Source organism: Pteropus medius, unplaced genomic scaffold, assembly GCF_902729225.1.
Source record: "Pteropus medius unplaced genomic scaffold, Ma_sr-lr_union100, whole genome shotgun sequence".
In the NCBI taxonomy this organism is placed as follows: Eukaryota; Metazoa; Chordata; class Mammalia; order Chiroptera; family Pteropodidae; genus Pteropus; species Pteropus medius.
In genome coordinates, this window is record NW_024354499.1 from 3,931,810 (window position 1) to 3,949,842 (window position 18,033).

An 18,033-nucleotide genomic window follows, 5' to 3' on the forward strand; every position below is an offset into this window, starting at 1 on the left:
CAGGTGTAATTCGGATGCTTCCTGGAGGAGGGGATGCCCGATGTGAACTCTGAAGGAGTCAGCCTTTGGAGTGGGGACTGTCCAGGCAAAGGTGCAGAAGCCTAAAATGCCTGCTTCCTCTGGGAGAGGATGAGGGGGTCGCCAGGGATGCTGAAGTCAAAATGAGGCAGACCTCAGGGGTCTGCTAAGGTGAGCTCATCCCTGGGCTCCATCTGGGGGCACAGTGATCCTGTGGTCCAGATGCACACTCTGGCTGTAGTGCGAGAGATGGGCTGATGGTGGTGGTGAGGGGAGACTGGACAAGGCATCACCTAAGGCAGGGCTACTAAGAGATGGGCAGAGGGAGGCCGAGGGCCGTGTGGACTATTCGGGAGGCATCAAGATGACAAAAGCCTTGTAACGAACACGTTCTGTGCCAGTTGCTGTTCTAAGAATTTTATATGTATGGACTAAGCATAAAAATCTCATGAGGAAGGAAGCAGAATGATCCATCTTTTACAGATGAAGAAACTGAGGCATGGAAGGATTAATTAACTTGCCCAAATTCACGCCTTTAGTAAGTGGCCGAGCTCCTCAGTGCTGTACTGCTCTCTACTGGATAGGACTTGATGGCGGATTGGACGTGGTGGCCCAAAGAAGGTCCAGAATGAGCCCCTGGCTCTAGCGAGGGCAGCCAGGTGGACAGCAGGGCCATTCTCAGAGGGGTCAGCAGGAAAAGAGCAGATCTTGGGGAAGATGAAGAGTTCAGGACTGGCTGTGTGGCGTGGGAGGTACCTGTGGGACACCTGTGGTCTGGGGGTTAGAGGACAGAGTGGGGCCGGAGGGGCACACAGGGACATGGTCACCATGGAGAGGGTCTCAGTGACTGGCTGCGTATGTCCCACTGGCCCAGCCTGACAGCCTGGGTGTGGAGGGTGGGCCGGGGCTCTGCTCATGACTCATGCGTTGTGTGGACCTTGGCAGGTCTGAGGTGCCTGAAACATCTGAGATGGGTGGGACCCAAGTCTTGGGCTGCCCTCCTTGGCTTTTCAGAGTTCTTGGAGGATTTAGCTTAAATGCTTCTGCTAAAGCCTGGACCCCTTGAGTTGCTCTTCTCATGCTATAAGGGGGCATGGGGCCCCCTGAGGGGTGCTGGTCCTGGGTCAGGAGCTTAGGAGGAGGTTCCCATCCTCTGGGGAATGCACGCATGGCTCTCCAGGGGCAGAATGCCTGCCATCAGGACCAATTCCTTCAGGCACCACCTGAGGCCACCACCATCCCTGAGGCCACAGCAGGAGGGCTTCCTCTACCTCTGGCTCTGCGCCAGCATCTTCACAGCTGACAGGCAGGGCAGCCAGGCACAGGGTTCATGAGCCAGCTCGCATTGGTTGACCCGTTTCTCAGCCAGCCCCTGCCCATGCCTCCAACATCAGTGTCCTTCATTCCATCAGACCCTTTTCCTGCCTCATCTCCCTGGGAGCCTCTCTCCCTCTGGCCACTGGCGCCCACTCCGTTCTTCCAGCCCAGCCCTCTCCTTTCATCTGTACACCCGCAGACCTGCCTGCCCACACACATCTCCACCTGGGTGTCCTGTCAGTACATTCATTTCATTCTCTGAGATCTTCCTAAACTGTGCCATGCCACCTCCACTTCAGCCCTTCAATGTCTCCCAGCTCTCAGCCTGGGGGACAGGCCACTCCTTGCTCACAGACCACGACAGTCCTACCCTCTGGCCTCCTGTCTCTGAGCCTTTGTCTTGTACGTTTACTGCTCCTTCTGCCAGAGCACCCTTCCTGCTCTTTTTGGCCTGAAGAGCTCCTGCCAGCTCAGCTGGGTGCAGCTAGGGGACACTTCCTCCAGGGAGTACTCCTGACTCTGAGGCTGCTCAGTGGGGGCTCCCCAAAGGCAGGGCTAGACCCATCCCTCAGCCAGGACCAGCGAAGCTGTTGTTCACGAGGAGTGAAATGAATGATCCCGCAGCCAGGTCATCTTTCGGGCTGGACACTGCGGCTCCTAGGCAGCTCTACCTGATGAGGCAGCCGCTCACCGCAGGGGCAGGCAGTGACTTTGTGAGCAGTCCAGCTCTGTTCTCAGCCTGTGCTGAGCCCTGCCTGCCTTTTCCAGGTTAGCCAGAGTTGGCAGGGTCAACTGTCCCTTTTGGGGTTTGGGGGTACGGTGTCATCCAGCCTCCTCTTCTGGGTCTCCCTTTCTTCCCACACCCCCTGCCTTGGGCTTTCCTGGGGTGGGACCGGTCTGAGACATCTCGTTAGTGGCAGTCGCAGGTCCCAGCTATTTCTTGGGGAGTCTTGGCTGGGCTGGTGGCTTCCGTGAAAATCTCCCTTCGGTGGTCTGTATGGCAGTCCCTCCCAGCTCCTGACCCAGGCTGGGGGCATAAATCACCCTGGTTGGCTTGGCTCTCCATATTCCACTCCAGACCCGCCTGCCCCCACCCTCAGGCTCACTCAGGCCTCCTTCCCAGGCAGGCTCCAGCCAGGACTCTGGCCCAGGCCCCCCTTTACCCACCGAACATGCCCCTCCGCCACGTTTGAGTGAGCCGGGGATGGAGGCCGCCCCTCTCCTGGCCTGGGGCAGCCCCATCCGCGGCACCCTCGGGGCAGTAAATATTATATTACTACAGGGTGTGCAGTACGTGACCTGAGACAGGTCCCGGGGCTTAAGTTTCCTGAGATGGAGTTTGCGTACTGCTCCCCCCACCCTAAAAATTCAATTAAAAAAAATAACAGGAAAAATGTAGTGCGCCGAGGGCCTGCCAGAGTGGTGTATCTGGCGGCGGCGGTGCCGCTGCGCTCCGGCGGTAATTGGTTCTGCATAGCTCGGGGAAATTGGCAGAAAAATAAATCAGCCGGGAGCCGGAGTCGAGACGCTGCGGGGAGGGGAGCATGAGGTGGGGGGTGCTGCAAGTGGTGGGAGCAGAACTGGCGGAGTGGGTTTGACTGATGTCCTGCTGGGGAGTCAAGGGCTCAGCGGAGGTGGGGCAGGCCCCCACGCCTTCAAGCAAGGGTAGTCTAGAGGGGTTCTGCTTGGCGAGGGAGGGCACACACCTCCCCCTCCCCACCCATCCTGCAGGATCCTTGCGTGTGTACTGACTGACCCCGGAGGCTTGGTATGGTGAGCAGGAGCCATACGAAGGGCTTTTCGGGAGCCCAGTGGGATGGGGGGTCACAGTTTTTTTGCCTCCAAACAGGACGGAGTTTAAACCCAACCCCAAACTTGGGGTCTAGGCCTGTGTTTCTGGGACTGCATGTCCCCCCTTCCCACCTCGTCTCCAAAGGCTTCTCGAACAGAGGGTTCTGGGAGGGGTGTTGTGGGGCCGACCAAGTCGACACATCTGTATTGCTGGCTGCCGGCCTCCCCACAGCGTCTGCAGTGGCTTGTCAGGGGTCCATAAATTTCCTTCTTGAAGAAAGTGTGCGTACAACAGAATGGATTTGTTTCAGCCAAAGGCAACTTAGTGCTCTAGTCTCTGCTCTAGGTGGATGCAGGGGGCAGGGAGGGACCCGCCTGGGAACTTCAGAGCAGAGGCAAGTGGGCCAGTGTGGTTGGGGAAGGCTTCCTGGAGGAGGTGAGGATGGAGCAGGTCGTATAGAGATGACTATGCATGTGGGTCAGGCCGGAGAATTTACCCAGGACACATGGAGTGCCGGGCAGGCAGGCTGAGGGTGTGTGACCTGTTGTGGGAGCCTGTGCACAGACACGTCTGGACTTGGATGTGCACTGGACCCCTGCTTATCAGGCACATCTCATCTGTCTGTCTCTTATAGCCAGTCCCTGGGCGACGTCCAAGAGATACCCTCTGCCACCCACCTGGACCAGTACCTGTACAAGCTGCGTACCCGTCACCTGAGCCAGATCACCGAGGCAGCCTTGACCCTGAAGCTTGGCCGCTGCGAGTTCTCTGCCATCTTAGAGCAGGCTGAGGACTGGCTCCAGCGTCTTCGTGCCCTGGCAGATGAGGTAGCTAACCCTGCGAGGCATCTTCCTTCCTGCCTGGAATATTAGAACTGGCAGGGACATGGGGACTGTCTGGACCATGATCCAACCCTGGCTCCATTGCTGGGTGACCTTGGGCAGGTAACTTAACCTCTCTGAGCCTCAATGTTCTCATTCGTAGAAAGAAGAGAGAGGATGCAAGGGGATAGTGGGTGTTGTGGGGCCCAGCGCCAAGCCTGGCATGTAGTAGGTGCTCAATAAATGTTCCCAAGTATGTATAATAAATGCTGCCAAAGTATGTCAGAGACAGAGCTGGGGCCAGAATCCAGGATGTCTGGTGCTAGGTCCAGTGCTAGGGCCTGCTTCCCCAGGACCCAGCTGCTTCTTCCTACCAACCAGTGCCTGTCTGTCCCTGCATTCCTAGATGCCTCCAAGCCCCAAGCCTGAGGAGGCTGCATGTATAGTACCTCTGAGCATTGTCGTATCTAATCAGAGAGAAGAGAAGAGCCTCCAGTTTGTCCTCAGGGGCACCCTTTCCCCACCTGCACCTCCTTCTTCAGATCAGACTCATCCACTCGGTTTCCCAGGCAACCAAGCAGGACATGGATTTGCCCAGAATAAGGACAAAGGTCCACTCATATGTCACAGGCAGACCAGCTGCTGCCCACTCTGACCAGAGCCGTGTGAGAACCCCAGGGAGTGGGTGGGGATGACAGGTAGGATCTCCCCAGAGGAGTATGCAGAGAAGGGCAGAGCCTGCGAGGGGCTATTGGAGGGCTGAGCTGTTGAAGGGAAGACAGAGGTCCAGGAGGTGGGAGGGATGCTCAGGAGGGGAGGGCAGCTGGGAATGTTGGTCCCTGAGAGTCAGTCCCCAAGCAGGGTCTTGGGTGTATGGCCAGCTACCTGGGGAAACTGTGTTGCTGAGCCACAGACCTACCCCTCACAGTGGCCGTGGACTATCCGTCAGGCTAGCCAAAGACTGCCCCCCAAAATCATAGCCCAGATTGACCCCAGAACTCTCAGCACAGATTGTCTTGGGGCTGGGAGAGGTAAGGCCAAGCAGGTGCTATTGACTGTATGGGAACCTGGAGAGGGTCTTCCTCGGATGTAAGTGTACATCGGAATTCCCTGAAGGGCTCGCTGAAACAGGTTATTACAGGCGCTCCCTGATCCCATGTGGCCGGGGTGGTGCCTGAGATTTTTCCCTCAAGTTCCTAGGTGATGCAGCTGCTGTTGCTCCAGGGACCACACTTTGAGAACCCCTGGGGCAGTGGTTAGAAACATGTATTTGGAGTCAGAAAAACCCAGTTCCTGACCTCTTAGAGCCTGAATTTCTTCACCTGTCAAATGGGCTGCCTTTCTCTGCCTCCTGGGCAGTCGCAGGGAATAAGTGAAACCGAGCCTGGGAGGTGCTGAGCTAGTGCCACAGGAGCCCTGGTCAGAGACCCAGCGCCACCCTCCCCGCGCTCTTCCATCGCCAACCTGGAGAGTTAATGGACTGTGCCCAATCAGCCATCTCCCCCAAGTGTGAGCTGGCGGCACTTCTCATTCACAGCCAGGGGCTTAGGGGCCTTGCTGTTGTGTTCTGAGCTACTCACCATTTTCAGAGCCCAGTGTCACCAGGCCCAGAAGAGTCAGACCCCCAGGGGAGGAGGAGTGAGTGTCCTCTGGGAAGGGCACTCCTCTGTGGGTTCACTGCTGCTCTTGGGGATGAAGAACAGGGGTCACCTTAAGTGTGATGTCCTCTTTCAGGTCAAATGAAACCCTCCCACATGTATGCCTGAGAGCACCCATCTACCCAGTGGAGGGGTAGATGTTCTTGCCCACAGCCCAGAACTTAAGCTCTGGGCTCTGGGCAAGAGTGTCCTTTCCCAGAAAATGTGAGCTCAGCTCTGTGATTTTTGGCAGGCTCCTCATGTGAGCCAGGGGCAGCCTCACACTCTATCCACAGGGGTTCATGGTAGCTGAAGACAGAGGTGCTCAGGCAACCCTGAGAGGTCAAGCGGGTGGCCATGGGTGGGCAGCTGAGGGATGGAAGCCAGGAAGCGAGGCCTGTGTGGCCCCTGAGCCAGGGGTGGTCAGCTCATGGTGGGCTGTGGGATGTGGGCCTAGGTGCATCACTGTTCCCACCCTGACTGCCACCTTCCCTCCAGCCCCAGAACAGCCTGCCCGACATCGTGATCTGGATGCTGCAGGGAGACAAGAGAGTGGCATACCAGCGGGTGCCCGCCCACGAGGTCCTCTTCTCCCGGCGGGGTGCCAACTACTGTGGCAAGAATTGTGGGAAGCTGCAGACGATCTTCCTCAAAGTGGGTTCTTCTTCCTCAAGTCATGATCGTATTTTCTTAGCCCAAGACCTGTCCCCCTCCCTCCCTCCTGGTTCTCTGCCTCAGAGTCCTTGGGCTCCCCTCTTGGAAAGGGCAGAGGGCTTGAGGCAAAACTACTTCCCTTCTGTCCCTGACAAAGTCCCTAGACCCCACACACCTAGTCTAGAAAGCGGGCAGGTGAAAGCAAGAATCGAGGGGCTGTGGGTCTCTGCCCCAGACCCTGTTAGGGGTCCTCAGCCCTCAGCCCCCAAACCCAGCCTCTAAGAGACCTGGCACGGACCTGCCTCCACACCTGTCTGAGCGACTTCCACTCCACCTGGAGCCTCGCTTGGGCTCGAGTTCCTCCTCGTGGGAAGACTGGTGTCTGGGCACTGGGTGTGCCCGTAGCTCTGCACCACCACAGAGCTGGGAGCGAGTAATCCTTCCCAGTCTCGCCACGCTCCCGCCTCTCCTTCTTTCTCTTCCTCCATCGCCTTGCTGTTGCTCCCTCCATCTTCTCTCAGGGCACTGACTATCCTTGAGTGGGGTGACGGAGAAGCAAGCAGGTACCTGAGGACCCTCCGTCCTCTTCTCTGGGTTAATGTGGGGGCATAGAGCCAAGACTGTTTTTGTCGGGGTACCGTGGCTTTGTGGTCAGGACATAATTCGGGGAAGTCCCTCCCCGTGCGGTGGCTTCGCCGGTCCAAGGGGACAGTCCCTGTTTGTGTGCTGTCATTGAGGCTGCCCTGCTAGAGGAGAAGTGGCCTTGGGAAGCAGGCTGGCCCCTCACCACCTACTCTGGACTCCGAATGGCCCTGTTGACATTTATAACCGTCTGCTCCTTCTCTGTGCCTATCCTCCCGTCCACACCAGGACTAACTCCCACCTCTCCTCTTCCAGGAAGTCACTGTTGACTAAGCTTAGCCTCAAACCTCTGAGTGGCTGTTGGTCAGCCCATTCATATATTGGCCAGTCATTCTGGTCACCCCCTGGGTTGGGGAGAGGATAGGTTTCAATGGCACAGTATGTGTGGACAGATTGCAGGGTTGGCTAGAATCCTGTGTGGTCTTAGGTAGGTTGCCTAAGCTCTCTGAACTGCTGGCTGTCTTCTTGCCTGTAAAATGAAGATCAGATGGCCCCCTTCATAGGTTTTGAGGGCTGAATTAGGTAACACAGGTCATGGGTCTTGCTGGAACTAGGTGATCAATGAATGTTAGTTTCTCTCTCCTCTTCCTCCTTTTTCCTTCTTGGGAGCTCCCTTTTTCCCTGGGGAGGCTCAACTAGCACCATGACTAGAGGTCAACCCAAGGTCAGGGATGAGCAGATATCTTCACGTGGGTCATTGATACCTCAGACAAGAGGCTGGCTTTGCCTAGAAAGAGGGTGGGGACGGTGGTGTCAGGCTGTGGGCTGCCCCTTCCACCTGCTCATATGCCACCACAGACATTCCCCTTGCAATCTCAACCTCCTAGAAATCCGCTTTTCTCTCTCCTAAGCCAGCTCCTTGCGTGGTAGGACAGGAAGGACCGGAAGTCAAGGAGCTGCCACACTTGAATGGGGTTACCCGGGGAAGGCTGTCTGGCTGGAGTGGAGATGGGGCCGCAGGAGGGTGCCTGCTGGGTGCGCTCCAACTGATGAGCTCTGGGCTCTGGCCTCTCTGCCCTGCAGCCTTGGGGAAATGCAAACTGAAAAATTTCCCTGATTCCAAGCAAAAAAAAAAAAAAAAAAAAAAAAAAGATATAGAATTGTTTCTCGAAGTCTTCCCCACTGAGTTTATGAGCCCCGCCAGTAGCTCCTGAGCAAGCTCTACAAAAATGTTGGCAGCAAGCAGAGACCAAGAAAACATTGGTGTTTCTTAACTTAAACCAAAGTTGGAAAAAATGAGCACCAGCAGAGAGGGAGAGGAGCCCCAAACTAGACATTTCTTTATTTGCTGTTGCTATTTTGGGTCCGGCAGGCTGGCCCCGTCTGGGGGAGGGCAGGGCAGAGACTGGGGGTGGAGGGGAACAGGGGGGTCAAGCATTCCTGCCATCTCCCTGGGGCTGGCGGTTTGGAGGGGAAAAGGCTGCTAACCACCTCAGGGGAGAGGACGGCTGAAGAGAACAGTCATGGAGAGGTTTCTAGGGTGGGGGTAACTCTTGGGACTCCTCTACCGAGGATGAACCAAAGGCAGAGAGGCTGGGCCAAGGGCGAGACTGTCGTTGCCGTGGCATGACACCCCTTCCTGACCCTCTTACACGGCTGAGGCTCTCTCTCCAGGCACTTAGGCCTCCTCTACCGGTGGAGACCCCTTACCTCAGCCTCCCTTCCCTCTTCTCAACCCATCAAAACTGTTTTCTTGCCTCATTCTGCTCCTGTCCCAGAGGAGAGACTCCTACAAGCTCAGGCGCATGAAGCCTAGGCACTTAGTGTGCTACTTCCTCTGAGGGACAATGTATTTTTTCCAAGAGTGAGGAACTTCTGCTTCTCAGGCCATGTCTGACCCTTGATTTCAATCAAATGGTGAAGTAGTTGTGGGGAATAAATTTTCAATGTTAGGTTGTTGTGGTTATTCTGTTTTGGCAGAGCTTCTGAAAGTTTCAGGCTAAAAAGCAGTTGAAGACTAGTGAATAGTGGTTAACATGCTGGTAAGCACTTGAAAGGGTAGGGATATCGGATGATACCCTAATATCTAGCTGTTCCCCCCAATAAAAACAAAACAACCCCCCTCCCAAAAAATAACTGAAAATGAAGGGGGAAGCTTTAATCTCTTCACCTTCCAGACCTGGATCATGTATCTCCTTTAGAGATACATATTCTAGAACTGCACTGCCCAATATAGTAGCCATTTGTGGTTATTTACATTTAAATTAATTAAAACAAAACTAAAAATTTAGTTCCTTAGTCACACTAACAACATTTCAACTGCTCAGTTGCCACATGGGGCTAGTGGCTACCATCTTGGACCGTGCAGATATAAACAATTTCCACTGTAGTAGAAAGTTCCACTGAAAGTGCTATTCTAGAAGAGAACGGAAATGAGGGTGTGGTGAGAGCGGGGAGAATGGCGGGTTCTGGTCTAGACATGGCCCGTCTCTGCAGAGAGCACGCAGGTAGGAGGATGCAGTCTCCTCCTTTGATGGGAAGGAATCTTGGCAGGTGGGGAGAAGGTTTCTTACTCACGCACCCCTCTTCCATGAAATTCTGATAAGCCCTTCAATAGGGGACACACCTGATGGGGTGTCAGGCTGGTGCGCCCAGGCCTGGAGGCTCCCTCCTATTGGGACATCCTGGTCCTGAAGGGAGCTGTGGGTTTCTGTCCCTCTGTGACCCAGTATCCGATGGAGGGGGCTCCTGGAGCGCGGATGCCAGTGCAGATACGGGTGAAGCTCTGGTTCGGGCTCTCTGTGGATGAGAAGGAGTTCAACCGGTTTGCTGAGGGCAAGCTCTCCGTCTTTGCTGAAACCGTGAGTGCCCGCCAGCTGGCCCCCTGCTCCGCACCCCTTGCTCCCCTGCCAAGCTGCCTCGGGCCCCACTCACTTCTCTATCGCTTGCTTTCCAGTATGAGAACCAGACCAAGCTGGCCCTGGTTGGGAACTGGGGCACAACAGGCCTTACCTACCCCAAGTTTTCTGATGTCACGGGCAAGATCAAACTACCCAAGGACAGCTTCCGTCCCTCAGCTGGCTGGGCCTGGGCTGGAGACTGGTTCGTGTGTCCAGAGAAGACGTGAGTCGTGGGCTGGGAGGGCTTGGGGACCCTTCCACCCTGGCACTCTCCCTGAAAGGCCTCAGCCCTGTTAATGCCTCCACTTACTCCCACCACCCCTTCGCTGGGCATAGGGTCCTCTGCCTGAACTCTCACAGGACGGGGGCTCGCTAGGCAGCATTTCTTTCTGGAAGGCCTTCGTTATTAAGCCAAAGTTGGCCTCTATTCGACTTTGCATCTGACTTTGCTTCTGTTGGTTGCAGCCTTCTCCAAGATACCACAGAAAGCCTGTGTTCATCTTTTTCATGCCTGAGGTCCTTTCTGTCTCAGCATTTCTCAGAATAACTTTGTTCTCCACCTCATTGCCATCGCTGCCTCTTTCTCCTCTCTTTTCCAGCATGGTTGATATTTAACGACTAATTTTTTTAACTTAAAAAAATCGAAGTATAGCTTATAGTCAAATACTCAGATCTTAAGTATGTAACTCGATAACATTTTCCATTTCTATAATTGTCTATTGAGCTTCAACTATTCCCCAGGCTTTGGTGTCTTCGCTTGGTCCCATTTTCTTTCTTTATCTTGGGTGGCAATGTATTCTTGTGTCTGTGAATGTCTCTAGGTCTCCCCAAGTCTTCTTTCTCTCTCTCCCCTTGACTCAGACCGCTTCTCACTCTCTCCCTTCCATCTGTCTTGTGGGTTGGGGTGAGGCTGACACAGGAAGGTTGGCCCAGGCTCTGCTGGAGGTTGTGAATAGGTAGGGGTCTCTTCCGTGGAGGCGCTGACTGTCCCGTGTCCATAGCCTGCTCCATGACATTGATGCGGGTCACCTGAGCTTTGTGGAAGAGGTGTTTGAAAACCAGACCCGGCTCCCTGGAGGCCAGTGGATCTACATGAGTGACAACTACACGGATGTGGTAAGGGGGCTCTCCAGAGGCAGGTGGGCTCTGCTTTCTTGGAGTAAACATCTGGGCCCAGGAAGGTCAGGGGCCTGTGGCTCAGAGAAGGGTGGGACATTTTCTCCCTTGCTCTCATGTCCCCTGCCTCTATGCTGTAGTTACGAGAGGGACAGTGTAAGGTCCAGCTCAGGTAGGACACTGAGTCACACCTGGGGCTTTGGGAGTGTATGTTGTCAAGTTTCATCTTTTCTGCCTCCTGATCATGCCTGTCGCTTCTCACGCTTGCATGTCCTGTGTCACCCAGAACGGGGAGAAGACGCTTCCCAAGGACGATATCGAGTGCCCACTGGGCTGGAAGTGGGAGGATGAAGAGTGGTCCACGGACCTCAACCGAGCTGTCGATGAACAAGGTGAGTAGCACATGGAGTCTGGTAAGCCCCATTCTGGTGAGCTCATAAGGCGTGCAGGTGGGGAGAGCTGAGTGCAGGGCCCCGTGGCCTGGGGCACTGACCTTCCCTGGACTGCTTCATCCTGGATGAAGTTACAAACCAGGAATCAGTGGCCACTTGTGAGTCTATAATCATGCCCTAAATGGAGAGATAGTCTCTGGGAAGATGGGGAGTAGTGGGCAATGAGTGATGAGTTCCCCTCCCCCAGGCTGGGAGTACAGTATCACCATCCCCCCGGACCGGAAGCCAAGGCACTGGGTCCCTGCTGAGAAGATGTACTATACACATCGTCGGCGACGCTGGGTCCGGCTGCGTAGGAGGGACCTCAGCCAGATGGAGGCACTGAAGAAGGTGAGCCCAGTGGGTGGCGGATGAGGGTGAGGCCCTGGTGCGGGGAGGCAAGGTGCACAGCTGTATGTGCAGACACACGCAGGTATGCACAGGACATCTACGAGGCACATGAACTCACTCAATATGCTCACAGATCACACCCAGCACACACACGGATCACAGTCAGGACGTGTACATATCACACCTAGCACAAACACAGATACATACAGATCACAAATGGCACATACACATATCATACCTAGCACATGCAATATCACACCCAATACTCACACAGAGCACACCCAGAACACACAGATGCAGATGAATCACACCCAGCACACACACACAGATCAAATCCAGCACACATGCATAGATCACACCCAGCACACTTGCAGATGCTCAGACAGAGCACACCCGGATGCCCATGACTCTACAAGGGGGTGCACTGGGAGTTCACACAGACCTGGGAGGTGCAAAGACATACCTAGAATGTGTCTGTGGCCAGATGTGCTGGAGGCCAAGTCTGAGACAGGGATTTGCTACCTGTGGTTTACTGAGGCAGTGCCCTCAGAAGTGCCAGGAGCAAGGATGTGGTCTCAGGCAAGGCCCACTTTAGCCTGAGCCATGCCTTGGGGAGGGCACACCCTGGAGGACCATAGAATCAGCGTCACCTGGAGGCAGGGGGGGTGGGATTTGCACCTCTTAGCTATCAGTCATTGGCTGAGTTGGGGGTGGGCTGGGGCATGTACCCTCCACAGAGAGTCTGCTCCTTTCAGCATGGGCACTTCCTGGGAGCAGGGGGCCACTGGAGCTCATAGCTGCCGACTGTCCTAGCAGCTGGGCATGAGAGCATCTCGTGAGTGCGCCAGCTGATAAAGGGACCTGGGTGGGCTCCGTTAGCATTCACCAGGGGACATGTACTCAGCAAGCACACACATGCCCACGGCTGTGCACAGATAGCCATGGGACACAGGAAGGTGCAGAGTGAGTACGTGCGAGCACATGCAGTGCACGCGCCTGCTCTGGAGTCCCACCCAATGTCCATGGCTGTGCGGCCTCAGAACCTGCCTTCCCTGGCCCGCTTGGTCGGTGTCCTTCCTTCCCAAGCACACACTTGAATTTTGGCCCAAGAACCAGGCCTCTCCCAGTCCAGGGGTAGCCTTTGGCAGGACCCATGTCCTGTCCTCTCTTTGGGCACAGAGAATCTAGAGATGGGTGTCACTGGGTCCAGGGAAGGCAAAGCTCTTAGGCAACAAGCTGTTCCTGGTGCCATGAGCCAGACAGACTCCACTGTCCATGAAGGGGCCCCCAGGAGACAGAGCAAAGCCTTGCCAGGCAGTGTGCCTTGCTCCTTCACCACCAGCGTCCCTCCTAGACAGGGGCAAAGCTGGGCTCCAGGACTGGCACTCATCACTGAGCTCATGGCCCAGACTGTAGGCGATGCCTGAGGACAGTCCCAGGTCTCTCTTTCTTGGGAGCTGGAGAGGAAGGGGCTTTTGGGGCTCCCTTCTGGCCCAGGAAAGCATCCCCTCAGAGGAAGAGCTTGGGATCCCTCCATGGCCGACCTAGGCCTAGCCTCAGAGAGAAAAAGCTGGGGCTGAGAAATAAGATCTTCATTTTGCCTCTGATTTGCAGACGCACTTCTATATTTATAAGCTGGGATGTGAAGAAGAAAAAGGGAAATGACAAGAAAACCTTGGACTCACAAAATTCACCCAAAACCCAAATAAACAAACAAACCTGAAGCCCAATGTTTTCATCACCACTTCAGTCTACCTTCCCTTTCTGGCTCCTCAGACAGCCTAGGGAGCATCTTCCCTTCCTCATATTCTGACTCAGAGCTCTCGTCACTGCAGAAGCTGCTCAGAGTTCTCCATCTCCACCTCCTTCAGGCAGCCCTCCCAGGTTTTCCCATCTGGAGGGTGCCGGTAATGGGGTGGGTGGGGAAGGGCATAGCTGGAGCCAAGCCCAGGGCTCCCTGCAGACCTGCCAGCGGCCTCTGAGTCTGCTCTATTCTTCCCTCACAGCACAGGCAGGCAGAGGCCGAGGGCGAGGGCTGGGAGTATGCCTCACTCTTTGGCTGGAAGTTCCACCTGGAGTACCGCAAGACGGACGCTTTCCGCCGCCGCCGCTGGCGCCGCCGCATGGAGCCGCTGGAGAAGACCGGACCTGCGGCAGTGTTTGCCCTCGAGGGGACCCTGGTACGTTGGGGTGCCCACTGAGCCTGGGTTGGGTGGGGTGCAGCTTGGGTTCCCAGTGCTGTTCAGGGCTGATGCAGGGGAAGCAGGGGCCCCAGGGTAGAACTCTGGATGGAACATTGGCCCGTCATCTTGGCTTTGGTTCCTCTGGGGTTGCATGTGGGGAAAGTGGACACCAGCCTCTGTCCTCCTACAATAAAACAGCTCCTTTCTTGGCGCCAGAAAACCCGCTGCTTCTCTGCATAGTCGAGATGGGAGCAGGGGAAGAGAGCCTCAGCCCTCTGCTGGTCCGACTTATGACTGGGGCCAAGGGACCCAGTTCTTGAAGAGGCTGGCTGGCGTGGGATAGTCTGGGGAGGCTTTGGCCTAGCCGTGGGAATAGCCAGAAAGGTAGGGACCCCTGAATGTCCTTGGTTGGACGTGAGTTCTCCTGGGACCGAGGCCATTGAACAGGCATCTCCAGGAATTTTGAGAGAGATGTGCCTCTGAAACTGAGCCCCAGGCTGGCTGTCCTGCCCCAGTGTGCACTTTTTGAAGCCAGTGGAACTGAGGTCAGCTCAAGGTTATCCAGGACCTGCATGATGGGTTCCCCAAAAGAGATGAGCAGGCCCTTCCTGGACCGTCCGACTGGGGATATTCAGGGCCAGGATGTGGCCTGTTCCCTCTACTGTTGGTCTGGGGATTCCTGGAGGTGGGAATGAGATGCCCAGGATGAGACACCTCTTTCGAAATCCAGCCACGACTGTTCACCTTCCCTTCCCCCAGGTGGGTGGCTTTGAGTTGTGACCCTGGAAGCAGGTCCCACCAGCTATGCTGGCTGATGGAATCTGAGCGTGTTTGTGTGCAGCCAGCTGTGTGTGTGCGTGTGTGTGTGTGTGAGTATTTGTTGGTGTGTGCGTGTGAGTATTTGTTGGGGTGACAACACCACCTGGTTGGGAAGAGGAGCATCAGAAAAGAGAAAAAAATACAAAGCAGGGCTGGGCGAAGAGCTGAAGATGACGGCCATGGGACTGTATTCAGTGAACAGTAGGGAGCCAGTGCGGGTTACTGAGCGGCAAGCGCTCTGGTCCGAGCTAGGCTTTCAGGCCTTTAATCCAGTAGCTGTGAAGGATGGTTGGGAGGAAGGGCCTCCCACCGGGACACCATCAGGAGTCTCAGTTAGGGATCGAGGACGAGGTGACCATCTGGGTTGGGAGCTGTGGGGCCAGAGCTGAGGGAAGTGGAATGGTAGGGTTTGGGGAGGGAAGGGTCGCATGGGCCTCGGAGGCTCCATTGGGTGGACAGTGTAGTGTCTCCTATCGTTAGGCCATGGGGCGAGGGTGGGGCCTGGGGCTGTGATGAGTTCATGGTCGGCCCTGGCAAGTCTGGCACACACTGTGAAGTGCTGTGTGAGAGAGAGGGATCTGGGGCTGCCTGCCAGGCAGCCCGGGGCAGGGAGGCTGGGGTGTGTGGGGGCCAAGCATCAGCCATGAGGCGAGGGAGCCAGTAGGAGAGAGGGCGCAAAGCCGGAGGTGCCTGGAAGCATGTGTGGAAGTGTGGATGGGCTCTGCAGCTGGCCAGGATCTGGGGGAAGAAGACGAGCAAGTCTGGGGGACCCACTGCCAAGCTTTCATGGCTCGGTGACTGGGAGGATGAAGGCGGGCATTTCCCAGAAACAGAGAAACCAATTCGTTTATTCTTTCCGCGGGAGGAAATATCATGAGAGAGCACTGAAATCAAATGTCAAGTCAGCAGACCTGGGAGGTGATGGATTGTGAGGTCGGTTGACTTGTCTGTTATGTGTGGAGGGAACCAATACAGCAAAGCCGTCTGAGTCCGGGGAACTTTGCTGACTTAGAGAACCAGGGGCAGACAGTGGCTGGAGGGACTGCATTCACAAACCTGCAGCTGGAGGACACAGAGTTTTAGAAAGTCTTTAGGAGTGGCTGGCCATAGGCCCATTTGACAGGAGCTGTCTGACCACTCTGTACTAGAGTGAATCGAACCTCTGTCAGCACCAACACACACACGTACACATGCACACACACACATGCACACACGTGCGCACACACACACACACACGTACACACACTCTCCTCCTGTGGTCATCTTTACACTCCTCCTGCCAGGACCAAGGACGGCCTGGGCTCCTGTCCCTGAGCCTGCCGTCCTTTGTCCCAGAATGTACTGGCGCCCAGCAAGATACAGGGCTAAAGTCCACCCTAAATCATGGGGCAGACAGCTGGGTTTCCTTGGTGCCATGACCCAGCTACTGTCCTGAGTGCCAGTCTTTGCCCACTGGTCACCGATGGCTGCAGATTCATTTGACAGGAGTGTGGTGGGACGGGTGAGGCTTCTGACTGACACAGGTTTGGTTCCAATTTTGCTTCTTCTGCTTCCTAGCTGTGGACAGGTCCCTTATCCTTTTAGTGACTATTACTTGCATCCTGGGGTTGCTGTAAGGATTAAGGACGTGATGTATATAAAGAAATGCTTTTCAGTCCTGAGGAACAAAGGAGCCATTTGGGGATCTTATTACAACGCACATTTTCGCTTCCATGTCCAGGTGGGGCTCGAGAGTCTCTCCATTTGTAACAGGTTTCCGGGTGATACGATGCTGCTGGTCCAGGGGCTACCTTCAGGTAGCAAGGATGTGATGTGCATAGTGCATCATGAGGATGAGGGCAGTGGTCACATGGGCCGCTCACTTGGATGCCTTTCTGAGAGAGGCAGGGAGTGTCCATTCTTGGCTGAAGGTGTGTGGCTGGGGTCCTGGAGAGGGAGGCAGGGAAAGATGACATGTTCTCCCTGCTCATTGGTAGGAGAAACATGCTCTGTACTTCTGATGAGCCCAGGTCTGATGGGGGAGGCCTGGCTCATGGGGAAAACCTGTCCATTAGGAAGAGACATTCACACGTGAGTGCTAATGACCCAGTAGAATCGGCATCTTTGAAGTACAGAGGGGCAGGATAAAAAGCCTTTCTGGAGTGACAGTGTCTAAGGAGGGAGGCTTTTTGGAGGAGGACATTAGGAAGCAGAGCTTGAAGGAGTCCAGGGAAGGACTGTGGGCAGTGGCCAGGTGGCCTTCCTGGTAATCTGACATTTCTGGATATCTGGGCCCACGGACCAGGCCTGTGGCTGCCCCTTGCCTCCTACCAACCCTCCCCTGGCCCACACGTTCACCAGCAAGCTGGGCCACACTTGCCAGCTCCCCTCCTGAAGACGTCTCTCTGGAAGGCAGGCCCTGTCTGCTCATTAGCACAGGCAGCTTTTCCCTGAAACCTTCTGCCGGGGCCAAGCCTGGCTCCTTCCACGGAGCGGGAGGCCCTGGCTCCGTCTGCTAATCGTCTGCTGTCTCCATCGTGAGCATTATTTTATTTTCGTATTATTCTTTTTCCAGCTAATATCCTGGCATTTCCAAAGACACCGGGTTTCATAATCTCCCTGGCGTTCCCAGGGAGCTGGGAAGTGGAGCACAAAGCTGCTATTATAGCGTGTTCCATCCAGCCTCCTTCTCCTCGCCCCACACCCCTTGCTGCCGCCACCGCGGGCTTCCACCCAGTCCCCCCCTCCTGACGCCACCGGCCTCTCTGGGAACTCTGGTGACGGCTGCCGGGATGAGCTCACAGAATCCATCCTGTCGCCCTTGCCCTGGGCCTGCCCTCCGCGCACAAGGATTTTTCCAGAGCCCCGTCTCTGCGCTTGGCCCTGAGTGTCAGGAAGGGTTTTCTGAAATGCCTCATCCTGGGCAGGAGGGAAAGAGATGGAGACTCGGCAATCTGTTCTCATAGCCTTGGAGATTTTTAGAGCTAGAAGGAACTTTCATGTTTGAAAGGTGCTTTCCACCTGGCTTTGGAGCCATGGGAGCCTCTTGAAGTTGGATGCAAAGTCTGTGTGTGTGTGTGTGTGCGCGTGTGTGTGTGTGAGATCTGTGTGTGCGTATGTATCTGATGTGCAAGCACATGTGTCATGTGTGTGCACACAATATGTGTACTATGTGCACCTGCATATGCGATATGCATGTGTAGGTGTGTGCAATGTGTACGATATGTGCATATGTGTGATGTGCCTGTGTGTGTGATGAGCGTGTGTGTGTGTGATGGGAAATTCTGGTATAAGGTCCGTGGTTTTCTCCAATTCTAAAGGCAATCTGGGATCCCAAAGAAAATAAGAATTACAGAAATTTATTTTATTATGTGCCAAAGACCAGGCTGAGAGCTCTATCTGCATTGTCTCATTTGAATCTCACAGTGACCCC

At 55.3% G+C, this 18,033-nt stretch overlaps 1 protein-coding gene across 1 annotated transcript in view; it reads left to right on the plus strand.

Annotated features, from left to right (window-relative positions):
• DYSF (dysferlin) overlaps positions 1 to 18,033 on the plus strand; it is a 187,089-nt gene that overhangs the window by 78,280 nt on the left and 90,776 nt on the right. The window contains exons 25-32 of the mRNA XM_039852517.1: positions 3,762 to 3,954; positions 6,084 to 6,239; positions 9,551 to 9,682; positions 9,778 to 9,944; positions 10,723 to 10,837; positions 11,124 to 11,229; positions 11,477 to 11,619; positions 13,626 to 13,799. Of these exons, the coding sequence (XP_039708451.1) occupies positions 3,762 to 3,954; positions 6,084 to 6,239; positions 9,551 to 9,682; positions 9,778 to 9,944; positions 10,723 to 10,837; positions 11,124 to 11,229; positions 11,477 to 11,619; positions 13,626 to 13,799 (1,186 nt within the window). The remainder of the gene's footprint in view (positions 1 to 3,761; positions 3,955 to 6,083; positions 6,240 to 9,550; positions 9,683 to 9,777; positions 9,945 to 10,722; positions 10,838 to 11,123; positions 11,230 to 11,476; positions 11,620 to 13,625; positions 13,800 to 18,033) is intronic.